Here is a 15135-nt window from a genome sequence, read left to right on the forward strand (position 1 = left end):
GCATCATCACCGCGTTCATCCCGTTGGCCATGGAGAAGGACTTCAGGTGGCTCTTGATGGTGACGGGCAAGGGCAGCTTGTCGATGAGGTGCACCGGGGTGCAGGAGACGATGGCTCGGCAGCACAGGTCCTGCAGGCTGAACACTGGGGGGAGGAAAGAAGGGACAGTCAAGGGCCAGGGCATCTCCAGGGCTGCCTTCTCCCCACAGCCACTCCTCAGGCTGCGCAATTCCAGCTCCTCCGGGGAGAGAAACTTAAAATAACTGTGTAGGAGCCTTGAACGGGGAGAGGATTAGTTAGGACAAAAGCTTAGGAAACCCCAGGTAAGCTCTGACTCGGAGGTTAGTGCTCTGCGAGACCAGCTCTGGCATCAACAAAGGGCTGAGGCATCACCACCTCCTCTCTCTGCACCGTGGCACCCAGAAGGACATGCCCAGGGAAGGAGGCAGCGGGGCAGCGAGCCCCAAAGCAGGACAGCCTCAGCTGGGACCCACCACTGCCTCTCTGCAGAGTGCCTGCAGCAACACACATCCCACCGAGCCAGAAGACGACTCTGCCCTTGCAGGCTTCCGAGGCTCTTGGCTCGGTGCACATGGCGTGAACCTGCTTTGGAAGGTCTCTCTGGAGGAGATGTCCCAGCGAGCGGCCACACGAGGGCACGCGTTCCCCTCCAGCCTGCCAGAGTCCCGGCTGCTGCTCCCTGCGGCAGCCCTGCCCCTGCAGAGCCTCAGGAGAGCTCTGCCAGCGCAGCCCGGATCCTGCTCACCACCCTCCCCACGCTGGAGCCGCCGCAGGGCAGCCCCGCCGGGGGCAGGAGCCCAAGCAGGCAATTTGGTGACCGGTGCTGGCAAACGGGACCCTCCCTCCCTCGGGAGCAGGATCCCTGTGAAGGCAGGAGTGTGAATCTGCTGCTCAGCCTGCTGCTGGGACACACTGTCACCTCCAGCCAGGAACGTGGGACCTGAGACTGTTGTGCTTCACAAGCGACAGGCTGAGAGGTGACGTGGAGCCTGCTGGGGGTCTGCCCTGCTGCAGCACGTGTGCCTGGAGATACCAGCCCCGGGTCACCAGCAGGGCTCTCACATAGTCCCCTGCAGCCCCTTGGGCTCGCTCAGCTTCCATGACCCTCCAAAACAGGAGGCTCAGACAAGGGTGAGGACAGAGGTGCTCACACTTGGGTTCATCCCACACAGCCTGAACTACTTTCAAGCTGTGAACTTGAACTGCCCTCAGCCTCACCCACAGCGAGCAGAGCTGCAGCACAGGCAGCTGCTTGTGGTTCAGCTTCAGCGGGTCTGACCTGAGGCACTTCCCCATGTCAGGGGCTTCCAGATCCCACAGCTACTGCCAAACACACCTCCCAGCGGGGCCGTCAGCCCTGTGCCCCCCTTGCAGCCCGGCAGCATCTCCCCCACCACTGACCTCTGTTGGGTCTCCAGATCTTCTCCATGCCGTGGCGCATGAGGACGATGCGGGAGAGCTCCGTGAAGGACTCGATGACGTTGAAGTTGCAGAGGGGGCTCACCTCGAAGAAGGTCATGCAGTTCTTCTCCGCGTAGGCCCGCGCCTGCTCCGTGGGCACCTGCCTCTTGAAGGCCAGGTGGAGCCTGTTGCCCACCAGGATCCGAGGGACGCCTGGGGCGTGCTGGAAAGAGGAAAGAAGTGGAGAAATCTGCCTTGGCTTCTTTGTGGATTGCCATCGTCCCCTCTCCATACTCTTGTCCCTCTGTCGGAGGTGGCACTTCAGGGTGATACCTCCCCAGAGTTTTGCTCTACATAGAATCATTAGAAGGATTTGAGATCATGGAGTTCAACCATCCCCCAGCCCTGCCAGGTCCCCACTGCCCTGTGTCCCTCACCCCACATCTCCACAGCTTGGAAACCCCTCCAGGGGTGAGGACTCCACCAGTGCCCTGGGCAGCCTGAGCCAGGCCCTGACAACCTTTTCAGGGAATAAATTATTCCTCAGGTCCAACCTAAAGCTCCCCTGGTACAACTTGTGTTCCTCTGTCCAACTTACCTCATCTATTTCCTTTATCCACCTGTCTATCCCATCGAAGGACCAGCGATTAGTGATGTCATACACCAAGAGAATTCCCTGGTGGAAGAAAATCAGGAGCAATCAGGACGTTTCATAGTAGGGGAACTGAAAGGGAGACCACCTCCACGTGCAGAACCCAAAAGGCTGAAGGACAGGACATTGCTCCAGCAGCACTGCCCATGGGCTTGACAGGGCAAAAATGGAGACAAGTCTGTATGAACTCAGTCCTGGATTACTAGGGAAGGTTTTACTCCTGTTTTGGCTTGAACATTCCCTCAAACCATTTCTAAAGGAGGAGGATCTGCCTTGGAGACTGTATCTAGGAGCACATCACACCCTCCTCCTGTCACAAATTGGGTACAAAGGCACTGAGGCAGGAACTTCTCCTGTTCCCCTCAGGAAGAGCTGCTGGCAGCAGCACAGGACACAGCAGCACAGCACACCCACCTTCAGCACGTTCTCCCTCCCCAGAACCTGCCTCTCTTGTCACCCCTTGGCTGGCAGGGAGCACGTGGAGTGCTGCCCACAGGAGGGCAGCCCCTCTGCAGGGCTGAGGTCTCCTGACCAGGACCCCCATTGGTGCCACTGTGGTGCTGTGTGGCTGTGCTGGCAGAGCAGGGCCACGCTGGCAAACCTCAGAGGGCCAGAGCAAGGGTCCTGCTGTAGGGCCTTCCCCTCAGCCCTTCCTCATACAAAAACAAAGGTTGGAAAAGGCCTCAAGATCATCAGTTGCAACCATCAACCCAACGCTCCCATGGCCACTAAACCGTGTCCCCAAGTGCCACATCCATGTGTTTTCTGACCCCCTCCAGGGCTGGTGACTCCAGCACCTCCCTGGGCAGCCTGGGTCAGTGCCTCACTGTTCTTTCAGTAAATAAAGTTTTCCTAAGATCCAATCAAAACCTCCCCCGGTGCAACTTCAGCCCATTGCCTCTCATCCTATTGCTGGTTACCTGGGAGCAGAGCCTGACCCCCCCTGCACTCCAGGTTCCTGTCAGGGAGCTGTAGAGAACCAGAAGTTCTCCCCTCAGCCTCCTCTCCTCCAGGCTCAACACCCCCAGGTCCCTCAGCCACTCCTCACAAGCCATGTTCCCCAGACTCCTCCCCAGCTTCGTTGCCCTTCTCTGGACCTGCTCCAGCCTCTTGAGGTCTTTCTTATCCTGTGGTGCCCAAACCTGACCCCAGCACTTTGTACTTTCCTCTGGAAGCAGAGGTACCCACAGCATCCACAGGCCCACATCCATCTCCCCTGCACACCTCCCACACCCTGCATCCATGGAGCAGCACCTTGGAGAGTCTCCACCCTCACCCTGTGCCCAGCCAGCAGGACTCAGGCCCATGACCAGACTCAGGCCAGCACTCAGGTCTGCAGCAGCTCCTACAGGTGAGCTTTTCTTGCAGCCCAGTATTTCTGAGGACAGACAGAAGGAAAGCAGGCTGAGCACGGCCCTGCAGGCACACAAGCCAAGACATCAGGAGCTGCTTCTTGGCACAGGCAGCATTCAGAGACTTCTCCTCAGCAGCAGCTTTTCTGCAACTCTCCTGTTATTTTTCTGACTTCTTGTCACTCTCTTCTTTGCCATCAAGGACATTTCAAGGGACAGCAGGCACTTGAGGGTTACCTGGCAGGACTGCAGTTGAAGATGCCCTGAAATGGGAACTCTGGAGGAACAGATGATCTCATGGGGAGAGAGGAGGCAGCTCAGCTGGGAACGTGGAGCTGGATGAAAGGCAACCTAGCAGCAGTTACACTAAGCCAGGGGCACAACCAACCAGCCCAAGCTTGGCTCCAGGGTAACAGATCATTCAGCAGCGAGCTCAGCAGAACCAGTCTTCTCCAAACCAGGGGTGTCCTCCAGGAACTGCTGCCCCTGCAGCAAGTCACCAGGGCAAGCAAAGGAGATCTCAGCTGGCAAAGGAAAGTCTCAGCTGGCAGCCTAGTCCTCCCTAGGAGCACAGCACAGCGAAGGAGGGAGCTGACCAACTGCCCAGCATCTGTCCTGGTGCAAGAGACCATCAAGCACCCCCAGGGACCAGTGGAGCTGCTCCTTTATTCACTGAAATGGCAGATCCACTCCCCAGCTGGGAAACACAAACTCCTCAGTGCTCCTGAAGAACAGCTTTACAATATTTGTGGCTGCCAAAATCCATCATGAACTGGGAGAAGCCTGTACAGAAAACATGTAGGTGATACAGAATCATGGAAGAGATTGGTTGGAAGAGACCTTTGAGGTCATTGAGTCCAGCTGGTCCCCCAGCACTGCCAGGTCCCCACTGCCTCGTGTCCCTCACACCACATCTCCACGGCTTGGAAACCCCTCCAGGGGTGGGGACTCCACCACTGCCCTGGACCAGGACTTGACAATCCCTTCAGGGAAGAAATTTTTCAAGATTACCTCAAGTGTATGAAACAATCACCCTCAGCTTGAGACGTGGAGCACACGGGAATGAACAACGCCGGGTCCTCTGAGGACAGAGACACCTGAATCCTCCTCACAAAGTCACACCTTGAGCCTGCTGGAAGAGCTGCCCTCCTCTGAGCATGCAGGGTGTGCTTCAACCTTGTTCCTCTCTCCCTCACAGCTCTTTCAGGACAAGCACCTCTCCCAGAGTCTGCTCATTTTTATCATTTTTAAGAGTCTTGATCAGCAAAATTCCTGAGCTATATCCTCAGCCCCTCTGCACAGCTCTCCCCCCCTGGGCAGCTGCTCTCCAGGGAAAGTTTGTGTTTTCTGCTCTCCCTTGCCCTCCACCATCTGTTCATCTGCATTTGTACCCTTTGCAGAAAGGCTCAAACACACCAGAGAGGAAGGGAAGAGGGTACCCAAGGCAAGTCGTGCCTGCTGGGTTGGTTTTCACATCTGACAGCCCAACACAAAGAGTAAGCCCTTCAAAATTTGGGTTCAAGGTTGTTCCAAGGGACGTGACAATGAGTTTTTTATAGTTGTAGAGTATTTGTGGAGCACAGACATCTTCACTCTCCTCCAAGGAAAGTCTGGAGCTCATGACTGGAGTCCACAGTTTTTGCAGTGTCACTTCTAGACCAGTCAAACCCCTTCACACTCAGGGAGAATCAGAGGGTGCTTTTGTTTTGGAGGAGCAGAGAGTCAGTTTCTCTAGGCTTAGACAGGAAAAAACTAAGAAAGAAGTAATGAATTTCTGGAAGTAAAAAATTCCACAAAACCAATGATACTTTTCAAGAACTCAACCAAGAAACACCCACTGCCAGGGCACAGCACATTTTAAGTGCATTTTGAAAAAGAAAACAGAGACTCTGAGCTTTCTTTCCATTTTTGTTGCATTTGTTTTGTCTTTTAGCTTCCAAGGCCGTACGTGTGAATGAACGAGAGTCAGGAAATAACAAAGCAAAAAGTTTGATGATCCCTTTCCAAGACAAACTGCCAGCAAGTTAAATAAAGTCTACTTATTTTATTTCTGGATTGACAAGTTCCTTTAGCCAAGAGAAACAGACCCAAGACCTAGTTTGTGAAGACTGCTTCTGCCAGAAATATGCTCTAGGTTTTTAAGCTTGCTGGCAGCTGCCACCTGGATCTTCTTTAAATAGGAATGAGGATAAAACATCAGCAAAAAGGCAGCCCTGAGTCCTCAGGAGCAGGGTGGAAGGTCAGGACCACGACGTCTGCACGCCAGAGCCAGCACACTGGCTGCCAGCTTCCCCCCCAGGTCACCACACAGCTCCAGGCACGAGTTCAGACTGGCCAGAAAAGCTTCCCAAAGGTCAGAAGACACCAAGGCTGAGCTGTCTAAACGCCTTGCTTCTGTCCTCATCCTCCTCAGCAGGGGTATTAAGCCTGGTTTTACTTTAACTCAACAGAAGATGGAGGAAGCAGCTTAAAAACCTCTGGCCAGCTCGTGGTGCTGCCAGATGATAACCTCATATTTCTTCCAAGCAGCACTGGGATGCTCCAGGTCCCACCTTTCTCCAGCACAGATCCCAAGCACACTCCTGTCATTACTCTTCTCTGCCCTAGGGAGAACAGCACACAGACACAGAGCTGGCTCCAGCTCTGCAGACACTTCCAAGTAAAGAGCTGTCAGCATTTTCTTTTTTTCTTAATGTAAAAAGTCTCCTTTGGAATAATGTGCCCAGAATTTTAATTTACTCAACTAGAAGAACAAACAGCTTCCCATTTGCAGCCTAAACTGCTCTCTGAGTGCCTAGATGGCTGTCAGCACCTTCCTATCTCCATACCTCTCAATTTTTGGTTTCACAGAACATCCCTGCAAGCACCACAAACCCCAGGTTCCCACAGCAGGGAGTGAACAAGCTGCACACACAGGTTCTCAGATCCAGACTACTCTGGAGCCCTCACCAGCCCTACAACAGCCTTTCTTCTTTTCCTCCTTAACCTGCCTACAGGCTTCTGGGGGGGGTAGAAGACTGGACTGGCCCCAGACTCATCTCAGGTCTTTCCAAGGCTTGGTTTTCAGGGTTCATTCCCATTTTCTGTGTTTGTTCCACCCTGCTGGGACGGGCAGGACCCAAGCTCACCAGTGACAGCGATTTCCACATGAGTCTGTGGTGTAGTGAGCAAGGCAAACAGAGATCACCCCTTATTGTATCCAGCAGCACACATGGACACTGACTCTGCCAAAACCCAAACTTGTTTTCAGCAGCAGCTTACACAAATATCTGTCCACAGAACCGAGGCAGGGGGGGAAATACCATCACTGCCTGCTGGCTGCAGGTTCTGAGCAGGCTTATAAGCAGTGAGACTTTAAAGGGGAGAGAGAAGCAGTGTGCTGGCTCAGCACAAAGCAGACTTCTCCAAAATGCCTTCCCAGGTGCTCCAGGAGCTGGATCTCCAGCACGAGTACTCAAGAACAGGGCTGGGAGGATGCAAGTGCTCGTGGGACTGCCAGAGACCTCAGCCCAGTGCAGGGTGGCCAGGAAAGTGTCACTCGCTGGTATTCTCCACTGATGGAAAAAAGCCCTTGCTGAAGAAGCCTGGAAGACCCTCCCAGCCTGGATTTCTCTGGCCCACAGGACAAAGTAAGCCATAAACAAAAGATCCAGCACTGACAGCAACCAGAACACTTTGTCTCTCCTGCCTGCTCTGTCAGGGCTACGTGTGGTCACAGCTTTCCAGCTGGCACTTTGGCCCTTGGCTCATGGGCAACTACATCCTGCTGCCAAACCATTTCCCAACAGCATAACACACTGTGTGTGTGTGTGTGTGTGTGTTATTTTTCACTGAGCTTTTGATAAACATCTTGGGAGGCAGGATGGGCTCCTCCAGCAGCTGGACAATACCATCAAAACAACCTGAGGCAAGTATGTGCAGCAACAAAGAAAGCCACACGGTAGAGCAGAGCCTACATCTCGGAGTCTGCTGAGCTGCCCAAAAAAGCCACCAGCTCCCTGCAGACTAAGAAGCCCTGACCAGGATAAACAGTACCTTCTGCCCATGCAGAACCCAACAACAACATTATTCTGCTAGGGCTGCAGCTCTGCTCCAAGGTGGGAGCATTTGTCAGCGTTGATGGTGGCTTCCTGTAGATGGTCTGACACTCTTCACGAAGGACCTTCCGTGTCAGGCTGTCTGGGAAGAGCTGGCAAGCTGCTCTCCCAGAAATGGCTTAAATCACTGGAACATGAAGACATCAGGAATGATACTGGCACTGCCCCTTCCTTGCTAGATCAGAAAGCACCACCACAACCCTTTTTCTCCCCTCCGTGATGTCTCCTGGAAGAGGCTGGATTGGCTCACAGCAGCCAGAGGAGCCTGAGATCAGCGTGCCAGCTCTGCTTTGGTATGACTGAGACCTTACAACCAAGCAGAAAAAGCCAAAGAGCAGAAGTTAAGAGTGAAACAAGAGATTTCTGAAGCACCTTTAAGCAGCACTAAATGCCCTTCACCACAGGCCATGCTGCAACAGTACAAAAATCCTCCTGCAATACAGCAAGCTCCAGACTCAGCTTCTTCTGCACGTCACAACACTACTGGGTTTCCATCTTTACTCTCCCCCAGCCCTGCAGCTACCAAGATGTGGCCTGCACATTCTCCATGCCCCACCAGTGCCTAGAAATCAGTTCTCTACTACCCAAGACACAATTGCTCTTCTTCTGCCCCAAAGTGAGACTCTGAAATGATGCGGTCAGGACCTGCTGGCCCAACAGACCCTAAGAGGGAAGGGGTGGGATGAGGGAAGCAGCTGTGATAGGACAGGGGAAACTCAAACCCCAGGGAAGCAAGAAGAAAAGAGAAGGGGGGTCCCAGGCCCACCAGTATGCCATGAACCTCCACCTTGAGCCAAGGAGCTCACGGCAGCTGCTGAAATCCTGAGGCAAACACGTCTGGTTTGCCTGGACTGAAAGAAGGGACTGGTCCTTGTCTGAGGACAACTCAGCAAGGACAGTGAAGCTGTTTTACTTTAGATGTTTTGAAGAGGAAGAAGTTCCTCTTGAACCTGAAAGCCACATGGTTGTGCACCCAGGCAAGTGGTGTGGAGTCTACACTGGGGAAGGCATCAGGGTGCTCAGGAAACATCCTTCCACTGGGGAGGGACTGGTCTGCAGTCCAGACTCTGAAAGCATGAGCCTGTGCTGGGGGGAAAAGGAAAACTCCCAAGAAGGTCTGCTCCCTATTTGGAGACTGTTTTTCTACTTTGCAGCCTCTCCAGGGTTTACTTCAGAAGCTTTGATTCCTATCACTACACTTTAGAAACAACAAGGTGTGTGGAGGGGGGTCAGCTGTGTGTCCCTTGCTTGAAGGCCCTTTTCATACCAAAGGTTCTCTTCAGCCCTGGCTGTTGAGACAGACTCGCCCTGTTCTCAGCCACTCCTGTACAGCTGCCAGCCTCCTGCTCTCCCAGCTCACCTGCCCAAGTCCTCTCTGGAAACTCCTTCCCCTCGTGCTCCTTACGGGAAGCTCAGTTCAGAGCCTCAGCCCTCTGCTCGGTGAGAACCTTCTGCTCCTTTTCAGTGTGAAGGTGCTCGTGTGAAGGCCAGTGCACACTCAGCCTCGTGGGGTGTTCTTGTACAAACACCACACTGCACTTCAAACAGAGCTTCTCCCACCCCGGCACCTCCCTTCTCCACCGTATTTGTTCTTCCCAGGCTTTTGGCTGGCTAGGTTAAAAAAAGTCATTTCTCTTGCTTCCAACTGGATTTGCAGCAGCAGAAGTCATGAAGCCTGAGGCCAGCAGAGTGGAGAGCAGGCAGCTGAAGGGAGGCAGTCAGGACAGCAGGCAGCACTGACCACATCTTGAAGAAATAAGACAAGTCGGGAGCGTTTTAGTTCTTTTCCCCCAAGACCACACTGGGTTGAGTTGTCTCTATGCTCATGCTGTGCCAGAAGTTAGCTTCTGCAGACTGAAAATAGCTGGAGGTGTTGAGCCCACTCTTGCAGTCACACAGGCATTTGTTATTCCAAACAAACCCTCCTTTTGCTCTGCTTAACCATGTAGAGTTTAAATTAAGCTACTTCCCTCTCCCCTTGAAAGATGTGGTGAGTTATTTAAGGGAGACAATATTTGTGTTCCTCCTAAACAGGAACACTGTTTTATCACCACATGGGAGCCAATCCCTCCATGTTGAACCCAATCTCAGTTTTACTCCAAGCCACCTGGAGAAGACTGTACCAGGACTCTGGTCATGAGCCTTCAAGAGGCACCCACTGTGCTCACCTCACAGACACCTTCCGAGGGCACTGGAGATACCTCCCTGGGGAACTACCCCTCTTCCTCCAGGGCAGGGGTGCTCTTTAGGGCTGTTTTGATGGTTTCAAGGGTAAGGGTTGACTATTTAGGCAGATCAGGACTAAGGCATCACAACAGCACTTTGGAAAAGCTGTTTGTTGCACAAGCAGAACAGAGGCTTTGAGGGCAGGCACAAGCTCCACCCTACACCTTGCTGGGCAAGTGAGCTCCATACCCCAGCCTCCAGCAATAAAGCATCCACATGAAAGCTCCTTCTGCCTGGCTGATGAGGTTTCTTCCAAAGGTCTCACAGAGAGATGATTCCTTGGGAGGAGTAAGTAGATGAGATAGACAAAGTGAGCCTGGCAAATGTTCAGGTGAGAGCTCCTAAAGCAACAGTGATAAATACAGCAGAAGGGCAAGACATTGCCTGCAAAGCAAAGAGGGTCAGGAACTTCATTTGGAGGAAGGAAGATAAAAACAATCTAGTTCAAGCTTGAAGGTCAGCCAGAGACACAACACCTCATGGCATGCAGTGTCAGGTGTAGTGTCCAGGGAAGCCAGGCTGCAGGGACCCCACAGAGGCCCCATGCAACTGCCTCCCAGCTCCACTGCAGTTCCTACACCTTACAGAATCCCAGAATCCCAGCACTGGGGGGTGGGACCTCTGGAGATCACCTCATCCAACCCCCCTGCTCCAGCAGCTCACCCACAGCAGGGTGCCCAGGATCACAGACAGGTGGGTTTGGAATCTCTCCAAACTCTGGGCAGCCTGCTCCAGGCTCTGCCCCCCTCACAGCAGAGAAGTTTCTCCTTCTGTTCAGGTGGAACTGGCAGCTGCAGCTACAAGTTCTGGCATGTGGGTGCAGCCCTGCAGGGAGACAGCACTTGCTCTGAGGAGCTCACAGTCTACACCTAGGGGAGAAGTCTCCTGTACAGCAGTTTGGAGAAGCAGGTCATGCTGCAGACAGGGCTGAATGCTCTCGAACGATGTTTCTAGGAGCTGGGAAACCTGTTGCTTTCTAGTCCCAGTTTGACCTGGATGTCTGACACAGCAAGGGCTCAGGGAAAGAATGATCAAAGCTCAGTTAGGCGGTCATCAGAAAACCACAGTGAGTGCCTCTGCGTGTGTAACTGCTAAGGGAAGTGATGTGGTCTTGAGCCCACGGATTATGCCAGGATTGGAGCTGTAGGTGCAGAATGGGCAGAGAGAGGCTTAAAGATAAACTCCCAGGTGGGCCTGAGCCTGTGAACAGGAGATCCCACACTCTCCCACTGCCCCAGGCAAGCTCTGACACTCCTCGCCTTGCCAAGCACCAGGGAATTGGCCTCCACTTCAAAGGAGCTGCCTGAGAGCAGCCCCAGCCCCCAGGCTGGGCACCAACAAGAACCAACCCGAGGAGGTCCCAGCAGCACAGCCCAGCTGAAGGGCTCTCACCTCTGCAGCACAAGGGACTCTGCAGGAAGTCTTAGGGAAAGGGCACGGTGGATTTTGGCAGTTAGCAAAGCAAAGGTCTACAGCTACAAGGAGCAAAAAGCCAAGACCAGGAGTGGCAAAGTTTCCCAAAAGCTGGGAAGCTGCCAGGACACTGGCACAGTCAGGAGGTTGATAGATAAGTTCCAACACTTAGTGTCTGAGAGAGGAAGAATTTTCTCCAAAGTTTTCCAATTTGGAAACAAAAGGGAAAATTTCTGTAGTTCATTGAGCTCAGGGAGATTTTTTCCTGGAGGGACCCTCTCATGTTACTGAAAGGACAACAATAAAACAGTAAGAAGTCTCTATTAACTACCAGCAGTTTTTCAGAGGACCACAAGATCTTCCTGCTGTTCAGAATCTAGATGTTATTCTGGAGCAGGGCCCAAAGGAGAAACTCAAAATATAACGCTCAGCCTCATGTTGAAGCAACACACTTTTACAATCCAATTGAGCTGCTCTAGTTTCAAGTCTGCATCAAACACCCAAGTAGGAGTCAGCCTATTTTTGGAACTGACTTGAAGGCAACACAGACTGGAAGAACTCTGCTGGGAAAGCCGGTGTCACAATTAAACAAATGTGATAAACCTCAGAAAGTACAAGCTCCCACATTAAAGCTAAGGCAGATCCAGAGCTGGGATTGCCTTAGTCCTCTACAACCTCATCTTCTCAGTCCTAACACTGACTGCAGTCTGTAGCAGACCTGTTTTTTTCTGTAGCAGTCTAGGAAAGTCTGTCATCGACTCCCCTCTCTGCCAGTACTTCATAAAACCAGGATAGCAGGCAGCAAGAGAACACGTGGTGCCTCCTGGCACCTACACAGATCCTGTCCTTTTGATGCCTGATGCAGCCTCTTCAGAGCTCTTTACTACTCCGTGGAAGACTTCCACAGCCTGAAGGAAAAGCAAGTGTGCCCCATCAGCACTGAGAGCAGCACTTACCTGGGCTCCTCTGGAGTAGGATCTGAAAATGGTGCAAAATCTTCCTTGCCCCGACGTGTCCCTGCAACAAAGAAAAGTGACAGCTCTGGAATTTGGAGGATTGAATCCTGTTCTGCACATCTCCTATTGGACCTACAAAAAACCCCAGATCTGTGTTGATCTTGTCAGATCTTTAGAACTTGCATAGTTCCCAAACTGCTCTGCACGGTGGGTTTTGGGAAGAACTGGTGGCTGCATCACCACCTTTGGTCAGTCAGACACTCTCCAGAGCTCCTCGCTGTCACTGTGCTTCCCACAGAGAAGGTACAAGCCAAAACCACTCAGCTTCAGCACCACCTTGTGATGCAGGAGGATGCTAAGTCATTTTACTCCCTTGGGCAAAGGATTTTCTCCTTGTTCCCTACAGTCCATGAGAGTTCAAAGCTGAAGTGAGACTGCAGACTCCCCTAGTCGTGGGGAAGAGATGACCTATCATAAAATGAACAGAACCACTCAGGTTAGGAGTCTCTTGTACTGTTTAGTGTCACTTATTTCTTCCAAACACATTTTAACCAAAAATGAACAGAACTATCTTTATACCCAGACCTCCAACCAACCTGGCTGATCATTCCCTGCAGAGAGCACAGGAACAGGACTAGGGAACAGTGTTTCCAGCCTGCTGTGACAACAAGGGGCTGCTCAGTCACTGTCATTTGTCCCAACTGCAACTCTTGACAGAGTATAAATAAGTTTCACTACATTACCAGCACCTCCCAGTGCCTCTGGGCACATCTGGGGCAGTAGCTGAGAGCCCAGCACACCGATTTAACCAGAATAGACTGAAAAGCATCTGGGCAATAAAAGACATATTATGAAGGTTGTCACATTTATTCACTGGGCCAGGATCAAAGGCACATGAATGACCACTGAGAAGCTCCATGAAACCCTCAGCCACAGACCTGCACCAGCTCCAGTGACCTGAAGTTCAGGACAGTGAAGTTCAGTTCAGTTCTGCCAGACCTAAAGCTTTCAAGGACTGTATTGTTGCTCCTGGATGTCAGTCTAACACTCTGTGCTTATATCTCCTTCTCCCTCAACAGTCAAATGTTGGGTTGTATGAGGAAAGAAATGGTACAACATTACACTAAGGCATCATAGACCAATGCCACCAGCTTTTCAGGGAAAGTCCTGTGCTAGTTCTCCAGCTCAAGCATTACAGGGCAAGAAGAAGAGGACTACAAGAGAAGCAGTGACTACACACTTGGGGCTGAAACATCACAACAGAGACAAAAGAATGGAAGCAGCACATATGAAGATACCAACCAGAAGAGATAAACTAGCTGCTTCTGTTCTTTTGTAAGAGAAAAATGAGGGCACTGAGCTTCAGAGCAGGGGTACAATTAAATCACAGATCTCCAGATCTCCTTCTGGTGCTGACAGATAAGTCAGGGGTCACCCCTCCCATGCAGTGTTCTCCCATCTCCATCCCAGTGTCAGGCCACTCCAGTAAGTCCTGCTCTCCAGGGGTTTACCACACCCTGTCACTAACCATGAGGTCTATTGAGTGCCCTGTTTTAATCTTCTACTCAAGTAACTGAGAAACATCCAGCTGCTGTGGCCATAAGGAAGGACCTCAACCATCTTTTTTCTCGACCTTTCTTAATCTCCTGCCCATGTTTCTCACCCAAGGATTTTAGGAAAATCCAGTATGGCTTCCAGAACAGCACTGCTCCCTCAGGGCCTGAGAGCTGCATGGGAAGAGGGGCAGGTGTGACAGAGCCTGGCTGCAGCTCTGGAGTCCTCAGCACAGCAGAGCCAGGAACCGGCTGGAGCGGGGCCAGAGGAGCCCCAGCAATGCCCCGAGGGGGGAACCCCTCTGCTGGGAGCCCAGCAGGAGAGAGTTGGGCTGGGGCAGCCCCAGAGGAGAAGGCTCCGGCTGAGGAGACCTGCTGGGGGCTGCCAGGACTGCCAGGGGCCTGCCAGAAACCTGGGGGGGGACTTTTGAGCAGGGACTGTTGGGACAGGACAAGGCAGGATGGGTTTAAACTAAAAGAGGGAGATTTAGACTAGAGAGAAAGAAAAAAAATTTGACACTGAGGGTTGTGAGCCCCTGGCCCAGGCTGCCCAGAGAGTGGAGGAGCCTGGTAGGCTCCCCCCCTACCAGAAAGGGGTCTGGTTTGCTGGAGTAACTCAGTAGTAAGCACAGCCAGTGAGCCCCACCACACGCCTGGGCGTGCTCTGCACCCTCCACAGCTCAGCACCACGCCCCAGTGGCAGCACCATGGCCCCTGTCACTGCTCCTGTCCTCGCCAAGTGGCTCAGAAACACTCACCAGAGCTCCAGCTTGACCCTTCTGCCATCCAACAAGATAGTAGTGGTCTTGTAGTCAATTCCTGAAAGGAAACCAAGAAAAAGCTGAGCAAACACCGAGCAGGTCTTCAGAGACAGACAAGAAATCTGCTCTGCTCACTCAGATCTAGCATTCTGTGTTTACAGAAAGTGGTTTTTTTCCACCCTTTTTCTCTATTGCATGTTTCTGGAGTGCTACAGAGGCTTAGTTGAAAAACACTTCTGCTTCAAGGCAAAGACAACCCTTGCAGAGCTCTATCCCTCCCTCCTCCCTAAAAATGCAGTTAACCTCTAGACTGTTTCTTATGTCTCCATTGTTGGGTAAAAGCCAACTCGTAAAAACTGGTAAAAAACAACTCGAGCTGTAGAAGGCTCAGTGATCTGTAGAATTATCCCAAGTGACACTGTTAAATCCAAAACTTTTGGAGGTTAGAGAGAGAAGAACAATTTAGAAGCACCTCTGCTACGTCAGCCCATAGACCCACCACCTCTCTGCAAACATCACTGCCTGAAAGAGGCAAAGGACGTTCTGGGAGGTGGCTGACACTGAAGGGCTGTCCAGAGAATGTTGTTTCTTCTTCTGAGCAGCTCCTGGGGGTGTATCACAGCGGGTCAGGTAAGGCAGGAACCAGCATGGACACGGGCTCCCCATGGAGCCACAGGCCCTGAGCAGCAGCAGCCCCCCCAGG

The 15135-nt window shown here is 52.4% G+C and overlaps 1 protein-coding gene across 1 annotated transcript; it reads right to left on the reverse strand.

Annotated features, from left to right (window-relative positions):
- Positions 1 to 4: 4 nt before the first annotated feature.
- Positions 5 to 14490, reverse strand: LOC103772778 (ras-related protein Rab-40C; the record flags this gene model as incomplete). Its single annotated transcript, XM_008940122.1, has 5 exons — positions 5 to 144; positions 1423 to 1645; positions 2021 to 2098; positions 12119 to 12179; positions 14430 to 14490. Coding segments are annotated over 5 exons (563 nt in total), but the record flags the coding sequence as incomplete, so codon positions are not given.
- Positions 14491 to 15135: the final 645 nt, after the last annotated feature.

The sequence above is a fragment of the Merops nubicus genome, unplaced genomic scaffold (genome assembly GCF_000691845.1).
Source record: "Merops nubicus isolate BGI_N331 unplaced genomic scaffold, ASM69184v1 scaffold21255, whole genome shotgun sequence".
In the NCBI taxonomy this organism is placed as follows: domain Eukaryota; kingdom Metazoa; phylum Chordata; class Aves; order Coraciiformes; family Meropidae; genus Merops; species Merops nubicus.